At 39.6% G+C, this 14,095-nt stretch overlaps 1 protein-coding gene across 3 annotated transcripts in view; it reads left to right on the top strand.

Annotated features, from left to right (window-relative positions):
• The window catches only part of glra3 (glycine receptor, alpha 3), a 128,490-nt gene extending 114,952 nt beyond the window's left edge, over window positions 1–13,538 (top strand). The window contains exons 9-10 of one of the 3 annotated variants that reach the window (XM_062027207.1): window positions 769–897; window positions 12,893–13,538. In XM_062027207.1, coding sequence (XP_061883191.1) covers window positions 769–897; window positions 12,893–13,219 — 456 coding nt within the window. In that variant the 3' untranslated portion in view covers window positions 13,220–13,538. Of the gene's footprint in view, window positions 1–768; window positions 898–9,987; window positions 10,061–12,892 lie in introns of all 3 variants that reach the window. The other 2 variants (XM_062027210.1, XM_062027208.1) reach the window with 2 other exon arrangements.
• Window positions 13,539–14,095: the final 557 nt, after the last annotated feature.

The raw sequence follows: 14,095 nt of genomic DNA, 5'->3' as shown, positions 1-14,095 counted from the left end.
AAGAAGCTTATGACTACGGCATCAGTGTCAGGTTCAAACACTGATGACATCTATCAAACAGACAAGAAGCAAGGAATCATGCAGAGACAGAGTTCAATTTAGCTCATGAGGAGAACGCATGGAGCTGCACACTTAGTCACAGTCTCGCCCTACGCTCTAATGTACAGCTCCTGCGTCCCTCTATTTATTCAGGAGTTCCCCAGTCGACATCACTGAGGCCGCCTCTAAAAGGAGTGGTCACACGTATCATGCAAAGCAGCTCCAGTACGCACAATACGTGACGGAATGTGTTGGGCCTTGTGATTTCATCTTGTCTCTGTTTCGTCTGCGTGCTGTCGTCTTTCCTAGGCTGTTAGCGGGCTAAAACAAAGATAAACATCTGCGGCTGAGGCCACCCCTCTGACAAGAAGTTTTGTCCTTGCACAGATAGAAAAAGTACAGCTTGAGCACAATAGCTAATAACTATAGCAACGGACTTTAAGCATACTAAAGTTGTGAGATAACTTACACATAATTATTCAGCACGGACTAAATGGCGGACTTGCACACATTGTCATGCTATGTATTAAGATCGTGTGGCAAATGTATCAGGATAGATTGGGAACTAGATCCACACAAACCACATGTATTTGACTTGATAACCATATAATATGAAAACACACTTTGACTGATGAATGAGCATCCCATTTGTGGTTTTGGATTTATTTTTGTTTCCCCCTTTTGATTTACCCTCTGTTTATTACTGGTGTGCATGCTGTCAACTGGTAGAACAATGGAGGTGCAGTTGATGCCGATGAACTAGCTGAATCGCTCCATCGTGTTAATACCGACAACGGCCTCAAAGAGTCAGACCCTCTCTCTGGATCTGTGACCAACGTCCACGGCGCCACCTACAGGGTAACAGCACAATCTACAGCGTGTGTCGGCATGTCTGCGTGAGCATGTAGCATGATGCAACCAGTGTGTTGGAAGGCCCTCACCATAGAGAACCAAAGGAATGGTGTCAGCAGAGTAAAGAATAAGCATAACAATTCAAAGTACTGACATTTTACCAGCTGTAAGTTGTTGATTTATTGAAACCTCAAAAATAGCAATACGAAGTATTCATATGTGCAACATGAAACAGAGCAGTTGGGATTATCGACATGTACAGTATAAAACATGAGTGGACAGGTCATAGATGGGGTTAGAATGAAACATACTGTACATTTTAATGGAATAAACCATGAACATTTAATTCACAATTATTACTATTGATACACAAATACAGTCGAACCTCGATTTACGAACGGAACTGTTTACCATGAATTGATTAACGTTGAACAAGTTGAAAAACGTATTGGGGTGTTACCATTTAGTGGTCAATTGTACGGAATATGTACTGTACTGTGCAATCTACTAATACAAGTTTCAATCAATCAGTCAAAACCCACGGAAGGATTATGACCTTTTTCAAGAGGAGAGTTTAATATTTCTGTGAAACTAAGACTTATCTCGTACTCTCTAAAGACCATCTGTCTGCACACAACAATATTTTTCTAATATTTAAAAAAGATATGATGAAGGCAATCAATGTATCCTTCAGCTTCGCGCCACGGAATGGAGAGAGTATGTCAATACCAGATGATTCGACGGTGAGGTTGCTAGTCGAATCGGACTCCTCTGAATGGAATCATCAAATCGCAGACTATTTGTCTTATCAGGTAGTGCTGTAGTCGTCTGTAGTACATTTGCCAGCAAAATTACAACCCAGTAGAGTAGCCGTAGCCTTTCCTGAAATAGGGATTGGGTCCATTGGTCATAGATGTGGTTAGAATGAAACATACTGTACATTTTGATGGAATAAACCATGAACATTTAATTCACAATTAATACTATTGATACACAAATACAGTCGAACCTCGATTTACGAACGTAACTGTATACCATGAATTGATTAACGTGGACTCCGACTTAAATAAGTTGAAAAACGTATTCGGGTGTTACCATTTAGTGGTCAATTGTACGGAATATGTACTGTACTGTGCTATCTACGAACCCCGTTTCCATATGAGTTGGGAAATTGTGTTAAATCATTTTCAACCCATATTCAGTTAAATATGCTACAAAGACAACATATTTGATGTTCAAACTGATCTTTTTTTTTTTTTGCAAATAATCATTAACTTTACAATTTGATGCCAGCCACACGTGACAAAGAAGTTGGGAAAGGTGGCAATAAATACTGATAAAGTTGAGGAATGCTCATCAAACACTTATTTGGAACATCCCACAGGTGAACAGGCAAATTGGGAACGGGTGGGTGCCATGATTGGGTATAAAAGTAGATTCCATGAAATGCTCAGTCATTCACCAACAAGGATGGGGCGAGGGTCACCACTTTGTCAACAAATGCGTGAGCAAATTGTTGAACAGTTTAAGAAAAACCTTTCTCAACCAGCTATTGCAAGGAATTCAGGGATTTCACCATCTACGCTCCGTAATATCATCAAAGGGTTCAGAGAATCTGGAGAAATCACTGCACGTAAGCAGCTAAGCCCGTGACCTTCCATCCCTCAGGCTGTACTGCATCAACAAGCGACATCAGTGTGCAAAGGATATCACCACATGAGCTCAGGAACACTTCAGAAACCCACTGTCAGTAACTACAGTTGGTCGCTACATCTGTAAGTGCAAGTTAAAACTCTCCTATGCAAGGCGAAAACCGTTTATCAACAACACCCAGAAACGCCGTCGGCTTCGCTGGGCCTGAGCTCATCTAAGATGGACTGATGCAAAGTGGAAAAGTGTTCTGTGGTCTGACGAGTCCACATTTCAAATTGTTTTTGGAAACTGTGGACGTCGTGTCTTTCGGACCAAAGAGGAAAAGAACCATCCGGATTGTTATAGGCGCAAAGTGTAAAAGCCAGCATGTGTGATGGTATGGGGGTGTATTAGTGCCCAAGACATGGGTAACTTACACATCTGTGAAGGCGCTATTAATGCTGAAAGGTACATACAGATTTTGGAGCAACATATGTTGCCATCCAAGCAATGTTATCATGGACGCCCCTGCTTATTTCAGCAAGACAATGCCAAGCCACGTGTTACATCAACGTGGCTTCATAGTAAAAGAGTGCGGGTACTAGACTGGCCTGCCTGTAGTCCAGACCTGTCTCCCATTGAAAATGTGTGGCGCATTATGAAGCCTAAAATAGCACAACGGAGACCCCCGGACTGTTGAACAACTTAAGCTGTACATCAAGCAAGAATGGGAAAGAATTCCACCTGAGAAGCTTCAAAAATGTGTCTCCTCAGTTCCCAAACCTTTACTGAGTGTTGTTAAAAGGAAAGGCCATGTAACACAGTGGTGAACATGCCCTTTCCCAACTACTTCGGCACGTGTTGCAGCCATGAAATTAAAAGTTAATTATTATTTGCAAAAAAAAATACAGTTTATGAGTTTGAACATCAAATATGTTGTCTTTGTAATCCATTCGATTGAATATGGGTTGAAAAGGATTTGCAAATCATTGTATTCCGTTTATATTTACATCTAACACAATTTCCCAACTCATATGGAAACGGGGTTTGTACTAATAAAAGTTTCAATCAATCAATCAATTCCTGAACAAGGGTCGTAAATAAAAAAAGTTTGTATCGTGAAGCAAATTTCTCCATAAGAAACAATAGCTATGTGCACATGGACACATTTAATTGGATTAAAAGCCTAACCGAATTAAAAATGCTTCATGTAAACACGCCATTTGGAATATTCTGACCCGATGAAACACGTAAAGATCGAAACGGGTGGCTTATGCCGAAAGTCATTCGGATTATATATAGCGCATGAAAACACGTTTTCCAAAATCCGGGTTAGAATGATCCTTACTGCGCATGTCTTTGATGTCAGCTATACTTTGGTGGTGAAGCGGGGACTAAAATTATTAGTCTCGGAATGAAGCGATTGTCTTGCTGCTGTCTTGCCCCATTCAACATGTAATGAAATAGTGTTATTTACTGTTGAGTTTGTTGCTTTAAAACGAGACTAGCAAAAACAAAAGTGTGGTCTGGAGTGTCATATGTCGATGTAACAATAGAAGAAGGGATCCAGTTGTCATCTTAGTGAGCTGTTTTATTCACGATATTACATCTACTCCAAATGCTAGCCACAAACACACACACACACACACACAATGTTGAAACATGTACATAATCACAACATAAAAGTCACAGAAAAGCTCCATTTCAAAAAGAGAGGTAAAACAAAAGTAGTGAACAGAAGGGAAAAATGACAAATGCTGTGATAACGTCGGACAAGCAGAAATGCACAGAGCCATGTTTGTTTACAGTGGAAGTTGGTGGTTAGTCAGCACCTGCAGGGAGCAAACTCGTCCAAAAGATGGCGCCATACCACAAATAACAACACACCTTCCCGTTTATGCTCGGCTCCGCACATGTCAAAATAAAGTATTCCGATTTAAGGTGTGATTTTTTTTTCAGGGTCCATGCACACAGGAACATTCTAATCCGAATGATGATCAGATTAAATAAATGTCCATGTACACGTGGCTATTGTAAATAAGTATAATGGGTTCCAGCCTTGACAAAAGTCCATATTTTAGTGAAGGTTCGTACACTTTGAACACAACATAAAGTGCTATACAAGTACTGTTTATCGGACAAACGTAACAAGGAGGTGGCGGATCAACTATCTCTTTATTAACAAGCCAAAACAACAACGGCAAGCTGAACTTGTGCATGTGCTACTCTGCTAACATGTGCGCACACACAGAAGTCCCTTTGGTGCCCTCATAAAGAATTTTTAAAAAATCACAAAAATCCTTAACTTTAACAACCATTTTGCTACAATTATAAACATTTTTAAAAACGTAAAATCCCACTTTACATTGTCATCGGCAAATAGGCAGGAGGAGGGGTCGTTTGTCCGTGCGGCGTCGTCACTGAACGAGTGTTTTCCCGTCCGCTGTGATTTAATCCACTTTGGCACAGTGTTGTCCTGATACCAATATTTTGGTACCGGTACCCCAAAATTATTGTGATACTTTTCGGTACTTTTCGGTACTTTTCTAAATAAAGGGGACCACAATAAGAAGCATAATTGGCTTTATTTTAACAACAAATCTTAGAGTACATTAAACATATGTTTCTTATTGCAAGTTTGTCCTTAAATAAAATACTGAACATACAAGACAACTTGTCTTTTAGTAGTAAGTAAACAAACAACAACTCCTAATTTAGTCTGCTGACATATGCAGTAACATATTGTGTCATTTATCATTCTATTATTTTGTCAACATTATTAAGGACAAGTGGTAGAAAATGAATTATTAATCTACTTGTTCATTTACTGTTAATATCTGCTTACTTTCTCTTTTAACATGTTCTATCCACACTTCTGTTAAAATGTAATAATCACTTCTTCTTCTGTTGTTTGATACTTTACATTAGTTTTGGATGATACCACAAATTTGGGTACAATCCGATACCAAGTAGTTACAGGATCATACATTGGTCATATTCAAAGTCCTTATGTGTCCAGGGACATATTTCCTGAGCTTATAAACGTAATATAATTTTTTTAAAATACGAAATATGATGTTGTCGACGTAATCATAGTAGTATCAACTAAAAACGCTCCTGTACTTGGTATCATTACAGTGGATGTTAGGTGTAGATCCACCAATGGCGTTTGTTTACATTTTGAGGCCCGTGAGCTACGGTGTGTAGTGAAGCATGTTTAGCTATTCCTCGTCCTGCAGGGGATGATACTTGTAAGAAACGTACTTTATTTGTCGCCATGGAGACGAGGATTAGTGATTTAGAAGTAGCTAAAAACACTGCAGACTTTGGCTGGACTTTAGCCGCTAGATATCTTACAGCACCTTTTCCAGTGTTATAACTTCACCTTTATTGTTAGTTTTTAAGCCAAAATGTGTCCGTTCTCCCTTTTCTGTCTACACACTGTGTCTGTTTGTAAGTACTCTGTGATTGTGCGCTGCCGAACTTGCTCGTAAACCAGCAATGTCACGACGTGACGACGACGGGGGGACCGGTACTTTTCAGAGGCAGCATAGTACCAAGTATGATTCTTTAGTATCGCGGTACTATACTAATACCGGTATACAGTACAACCCTACTTTGGCATAATTGTCCAGAAAAGTCTAGTCTAATCACAATTAAAAACTTGCTGTGGCTAGAAGCCCGCTTTGTCATTCCCTTTAATACGAGCAACCACACTTTGACTAGGTTGTGAATCGAAAAGTTTGCAAAAAGAGGGGTTCGTAAGTCGAGGTTCCACTGTACTGTATACAGTCGTGGTCAAAAGTTGTAAAGAACATCATGTCATGGCTGTCTTGAGTTTCCAATCATTTCTACAACTCTTATTTTTTTGTGATAGAGTGATTGGAGCACATACTTGTTGGTCACAAAAACATTCATGAAGTTTGCTTCTTTTGTGAATTTATTATGGGTCTACTGAAAATGTGAGCAAATGTGCTGGGTCAAAAGTATACATACAGCAATGTTAATATTTGCTTACATGTCCCTTGGCAAGTTTCACTGCAATAAGGCGCTTTTGGTAGCCATCCACAAGCTTCTGCTTGAATTGTTGACCACTCCTCTTGACAAAATTGGTGCAGTTCAACTAAATGTGTTGGTTTTCTGACATGGACTTGTTTCTTCAGCATTGTCAACACGTTTAAGCCGGGACTTCTGGGAAGGCCATTCTAAAACCTTCATTCTAGCCTGATTTAGCCATTCCTTTACCACTTTTGACGTGTGTTTGGGGTCATTGTCCTGTTGGAACACCCAACTGCGCCCAAGACCCAACCTCCGGGCTGATGATTTTAGCTTGTCCTGAAGAAATTGGAGGTATTGGATTCTAAAACCTCAATACTAGCCTGATTTTGTCACGGCGGGGTTGCAGCTCGCTGCCAAGTTTGTCCCCCCGGGATGCAAACGGATCACTCCGGACAGGACTTGCAGGTAGGAGCATGGTTTATTAGTGATGGGTCCGGCAACACCCTGTGTCGGTGCGCGTACCGCTTTTAGAAAGTCACGTGACCGATCATGAGCTGTTTTGGTCACGTGATCGATACGCGAACTGTGTCGCACTGACGCCTCCTCTGTGCCCTGTGAGGGTCTTTTCTACAGCCGGAGAAATAATAACTAAGAAGAGAAATGGTCTAAAATTGAATACGTTGAAAAAACTTTTTTTTTTTAATAAAAATGTGTAAAAAAAAAAAAAAAAAAAAAATTCCCAGTCCACAAGCATCCTCATTCACAACACGTTCTCTTAGATTCCCATGTTATGATACATGTTCACATTATTTATTGACTGTATCTAAAAAAAGATACAAATATATTTTTACTTAAATGAAGATATGAAATAATCCTAAATGAAATACAATGACTTGGTTTATATTATTGTATATACTAGGTCAGGGGTCGGCAACCCGCGGCTCTAGAGCCGCATGCGGCTCTTTAGCGCCGCCCTAGTGGCTCTCTGGAGCTTTTTCATAAATGTATGAAAAATGGAAAAAGATGAGGGGGAAAAAAATATATTTTTTGTTTTAATATGGTTTCTGTAGGAGGACAAACATGACACAAACCTCCCTAATTGTTATAAAGCACACTGTTTATATTAACATGCTTCACTTATTCAAGTATTTGGCGAGCGCCGTTTTGTCCTACTAATTTTGGCGGTCCTTGAACTCACCTTAGTTTGTTTACATGTATAACTCTCTCCGACCTTCTAGGACGTGTTTTATGCCACTTCTTTTTCTGTCTCATTTTGTCCACCAAACTTTTAACGTTGTGCATGAATGCACAAAGGTGAGTTTTGTTGGTGTTATTGACTTGTGTGGAGTGCTAATCAGACATATTTGGTCACTGCATGACAGCAAGCTAATCGATGCTAACATGCTATTTAGGCTAGCCATATGTACATATTGCATCATCATGCCTCATTTGTAGCTATTTTTTAGGTAATTTAGTTTACTTTAAGTCATCTTAATTAAATGTATATCTCATGACACACTATCTGTATGTAATATGGCTTTTAATTTTTTGCGGCTCCAGACAGATTTGTTTTTGTATTTTTGGTCCAATATGGCTCTTTCAACATTTTGGGTTGCCGACCCCTGTACTAGGTCATAAAATCAGTGTCAATTGAGTCGGTCCATAGGTTGCCTGTAGGGATTTTTAATGTCCAGCAGATGTCAGTACTTAGTGACACAGTATCAATACAGTTTTGCAATGTGTCGAAACGCTTCATGACGCCTCATCAACCCATCACTACCGATCGCACTTGAAGCTAAGGCAAAAACTTAGCGCAGGAAACATAGAACTATGGACATGGAACACTCGCGAAACTGTGGCATGAGACAAACAAAACTTACGTGACTAGCATACAGCAAACAATGACGCCAGGCCGACTGACCGGCAAAGGCAGGCTTAAATAATGCCTCTGATTAGTGCTCGGGCAGCAGGTGAGCGGGCGAACACTAATCAGAGGCAGGTGGAAATAATAAGTGACCATGGTAACTAAAACAAACAAGGGTGCACAAAAACAGGAACTAGTGGAGTCCAAAACTAGCAGAACATAACAAAACATGATCCGGACCACAGATCATGACAGTTTTAGCCATTCCTTTACCACTTTTGACGTGTGTTTGGGGTCATTGTCCTGTTGGAACACCCAACTGCGCCCAAGACCCAACCTCCGGGCTGATGATTTTAGCTTGTCCTGAAGAATTTGAAGGTAATCCTCCTTTTTCATTGTCCCATTTACTCTCTGTAAAGCACCAGTTCCATTGGCAGCAAAAAAGGCCCAGAGCATAATACTACCACCACCATGCTTGACGGTACACTGCAAAAACTGAAATCTAAGTAAGATTAAATATCTCAAATAAGGGTGATATTTGCTTATTTTCTGTCTGATAAGATAATTCTTCTCACTAAGCAGATTTTATGTTAGAGTGTTTTACTTGTTTTAAGGGTTTTGGTCCTAAATGATCTCAGTAAGATATTACAGCTTGTAGCTGATATTTGATGACCTATATTGAGTAAAACATGCTTGAAACTAGAATATCAACTGTTGCAAAGCTGTGTCATCAACACTCACAAGTATAAAACTACTTTTTTAAAGGCCTACTGAAATGAATTTTTTTATTCAAACGGGGATAGCAGATCCATTCTATGTGTCATACTTGATCATTTCGCGATATTGCCATATTTTTGCTGAAAGGATTTAGAAGAGAACGACGACGATAAAGTTCGCAACTTTTGGTCTCTGATAAAAAAAAAGCCTTACCCCTACCGGAAGTAGCGTGACGACACCGGAGGAAGGACTGCTCATATTTTCCTATTGTTTACACCAGCAGCGAGAGAGATTCGGACCGAGAAAGCGACGATTACCCCATTAATTTGAGCCAGGATGAAAGATTCGTGGATGAGGAACGTAAAAGTGAAGGACTAGCGTGCAGTGCAGAACGTATCTTTTTTCGCTCTGACCGTAACTTAGGTACAAACTGGCTCATTGGATTCCACACTCTCTCCTTTTTCTATTGTGGATCACGGATTTGTATTTTAAACCACCTCGGATACTATATCCTCTTGAAAATGAGAGTCGAGAACGCGAAATGGACATTCACAGTGACTTTTATCTCCACGACAATACATCGGTGAAGCACTTTAGCTACTGAGCTAACGTAATAGCATCAGGCTTTACTGCATATACAAACAAAACAAATAACTCCCTGACTGGAAGGATAGACAGAAGATCAACAATACTACCAAACTCTGGACATGTAAATACACGGTTAATGCTTTCCAGCTTGGCGAAGCTTAACAATGCTGTTGCTAACGACGCCATTGAAGCTAACTTAGCAACGGAACCTCGACAGAGCTATGCTAAAAACATTAGCTCTGCACCTACGCCAGCTCTCATCTGCTCATCACGACCCGTGCTCACCTGTGTTCCAGCGATCGACGGGAGGACGAAGGACTTCACCCGATCACCGATGCGGTCGGCGGCCCGGAGACGGAGGAAGTCAAGGTGAGGTCGTTCGGCTAGCGCGTCTTCTATCCTCAAAGTGCTCCTGGTTGTGTTGCTGTAGTCCGCCGCTAATACACCGATCGCACCTACAGCTTTCTTCTTTGCAGTCTCCATTGTTCATTAAACAAATTACAAAAGATTCACCAACACAGATGTCCAGAATACTGTGGAATTTTGGGATGAAAACAGAGCTTTTTTGTATTGGATTCAATGGGTCCGAATACTTCCGTATCAACCGTTGACGTCACACGCATACGTCATCATATCTAGACGTTTTCAACCGGAAGTGTGGCTGGAAATTTAAAATTGCACTTTATAAGTTAACCCGGCCATATTGGCATGTGTTGCAATGTTAAGATTTCATCATTGATATATAAACTATCAGACTGCGTGGTCGGTGGTAGTGGCTTTCAGTAGGCCTTTAAAGTAATCATTTCTTACTTCCAGCATGAAAAAAAAAATCATGATGCCGAGCGCATATCATTATGTCAAGATAATGACACTAGCATTTGTTTAATTTAAGAATATTTTTCAACATATTGAGCAACAAAAGGTCTCTTTTTTTTCTACCACAAAAAGTGCACTTGTTATTAGTGAGAATATACTTATTTTAAGGTATTTTTGGGGTTCATTGAGGTTAGCTAATTTTACTTGTTTTGGAAAGTCTTGACAAGGCGAATTTTCTTGTTCTATTGGCAGATAATTTTGCTTAATTAAAATAAAATACCCCTAATTTTGTATCTTTTTTCTTGTTTTTGAACACTGACTTTTTGCAGTGTAGACATGGTGTTCCTGGGATTAAAGGCCTCACCTTTTCTCCTCCAAACATATTGCTGGGTATTGTGGCCAAACGGCTCAATTTTTGTTTCATCTGACCACAGAACTTTCCCCCAGAACAGGGGTGGGCAATGAATTTTTACCGGTGGCCGCATGAGCAACTCGAGCATTGCTGGAGGGCCACATCGACAATATTTCAATTAAATTTTGCTCAATATTATTTTTGATATATACCGTAAGATAAATAATAATAATAATAATAATAATAATACTTTCATTTAACCTAACTTAACTTTATACCAAAAGCACTGCTTTGGAAATCATTTGTACCCCTTTCAGAGATCACATTTAGTTTCCCTTAAACATCCTCATGTTGCACAATGACATGTAAGCATAGGATGAAGTGTGCAATCCTGTAACTTTCTCTAGTAACAGCATTCCATGATTAATATCAATAAATTAACATTAATAATAAATGACAGTAAAATAAGCACACGTATGACTGAGGAGTCATAGTGTAACTTTGTGTGGTGTTTGAGTTATCCGACTTTTTGTGTGGCCATAAACGCACCAGTGGTTTAGTGGTATGCGTGCTGGTGACAGATGACAAGTTGGTTTTGGCCTGGTTTGTATGGCAGAAAATTACTAGTTTTTCGAGATAGGAGTGTTTTACTCATGTTTTTGGTGTGGTTATGGCCGAATATAAACAGTTTTGTTCAATAAAGTGATCGATATAATTCCTGGCCTCGAAGCATCTCGATAGACGTTACAATAATTGAACGGTGTTGACGAACACCGTTAGGGCCGCTTGTTGTCACTGTCACTCAGAGTTGCATTGCAAAATTACACAGAATAAATGTGTTTATTTTGTTTGGAATTCAGATGGGATTTGATTTGGTGCGCGGCATATATTTGCTGTGCGCAGAGGACGCTTGAGCAGCGCGCACCTTAGAGGGAACGTTGCTTGGCAGTCCATGTCTTGTTGAAAACACGCCATTCGTCATCAACTTTTCTCTTTCTAGCGTCTCGGGGGTAAACCGTGCATCACTTGTCGCTGTGCACCTTCACTCACAGGTTACACCCGGACATACGCCCATAAATAACACTTTTCAAAATAAAAGCAGCACGACATAGATGTTTTTTTCAACTTTATTTTGTCATTTGTGATGGCAGCTGTTCACATTCACTCACAATCACGCACGCGCATACGTCCACACGGAAGTAATACAAATAACGCTTTTCAAAACAAAAGCAGCACCGTTGTATTGCAACACTCGACATAGATACTTTTTAAAATGTATTTTGTAATTTATGATTGGCCTCACGCGGGCCGGACAGGGTCGCACAAAGGGCCGGATGTGGCCCGCGGGCCGCAGAATGCCCAGGTCTGCCCTAGAAGGTCTTATCTTTGTCCATGTGATGTCAAAAGTGCCTTATTGCAGTGAAACTTGCCAAGGGACATGTAAGCAAATATTAACATTGCTGTATGTATACTTTTGACCCAGCACATTTGCTCACATTTTCAGTAGACCCATAATAAATTCATAAAAGAACCAATCTTCGTGAATGTTTTTGGTAACCAACATTTACTCTCTGTAAAGCACCAGTTCCATTGGCAGCAAAACAGGCCCAGAGCATACTACTACCACCACCATGCTTGACGGTAGGAATGTTGTACCCGGGATTAAAGGCCTCACCTTTTCTCCTCCAAACATATTGCATATAGATTTGCTCACATTTTCAGTAGACCCATAATAAATTCATAAAAGAACCAAACTTCATGAATGTTTTTTGTGACCAACAAATATGTGCTCCAATCACTACATCACCAAAAATTGTAGAAATGATTGTAAACTCAAGACAGCCATGACATTATGTTCTTTACAAGTGTATGTCAACTTTTGACCACGACTGTATATTTGTGTTATTCTACATAATATAGAACATAAATCAATTTATACAATACTTCTTGACAGAAACTAAAGATCTTTTTTCAAAGATCTTAAGAATAAGCTTGGCCAGTATGATAATAAGACCCCCTGGTGTGTCCAACAGGAAGGGGAAGGACAGGAGAGCAGGCTGACCTCCGCGGCGGCTGTGACCTCCACTCCCAGCAACAGCAAGGACTCCAAGGCCAGCACTAACAATACCGTCACTGTGCTGAACACTTCGGGGGCGACAGCAAACGCCACCCAAAACCCCCCAGGAGTGGCTTCCCGTGGAGGCGGGAGAAGCACAGAGGAAATGAGAAAGTTATTCATCGACCGCGCCAAAAAGATTGACACGGTATCAAGGGCCGGTTTCCCCCTGGCCTTCCTCTTTTTCAATATATTCTACTGGGTTCTTTATAAAATCCTTCGCCATGAAGATGTACATAAGTAATGGAGCATTTGACACTGTATACAGTAAGCACACACACACACATACTGGTTATCATTTGGAATGGGGACCAAGTTTTTGATCATCACTTGTGGGGACCACCCTTTCTACAAAAAATGAGGTAAAACGGCCACGGCCCAGTTAGCTCATACACGTCTTTAAATCTCTGGATTGATGAAGTAATGTGCTGATCATTCTTACTGGGGACCCTGGGGGAAAAAGAGTTAATATGGTTCATGGGGACCAAATTTAAATAATTTTGCATAATTCACACAAATTTGTACGTGACTACTGAGGACCATTTATTAAAAAAAAATTTAATAAAAAGTTCAAATCAAATATGACATGATCCTCAGAATACTACGGAGCCCCTAAAGGGACATGGGGGGGGGAAAAATTGTTATAATTTTTTTTATTTTTTTTTTATTTTTTTTTTAGACATGTATTTCGTGCACACGAGAATTTTTTTATAAAGTTATAAAAAATAAAAATAAAAATTTTATTATTTTATTTTATTTTTTTACACATGTATCTCATGCGCACTAGAAAGTTTCTCGTATGCACAAGATAGTTTCTTGTGCGCACGAGATACATGTCTAAAAAAAAAAAAATTGAATTATTTTTTTTGTGCACGAGATACATGTCTAAAAAAATTTGAATTTTTTTTTTTTTTTTAGGACTTTATAAAAAGTTTCTCGTGCACACGAGATAGTTTCTCGTTATAAAGTTATAAAAAATGTTTTTAAAAATGTTATAATTTTTATTTTATTTTATTTTTTAGACATGTATCTCATGTGCACAAGATATTTTCTCGTGCGCACGAGATACAGTATATGTCTAAAAAAAAAAGTTATAATTATTTTTTTGTGCACGAGATAC

The sequence above is a fragment of the Entelurus aequoreus genome, linkage group LG18, assembly GCF_033978785.1.
Source record: "Entelurus aequoreus isolate RoL-2023_Sb linkage group LG18, RoL_Eaeq_v1.1, whole genome shotgun sequence".
Lineage (NCBI taxonomy): Eukaryota > Metazoa > Chordata > Actinopteri > Syngnathiformes > Syngnathidae > Entelurus > Entelurus aequoreus.
The sequence above is the reverse complement of the archived record's forward strand: the minus strand, read 5'-3'. Positions and strand labels throughout refer to the sequence as shown.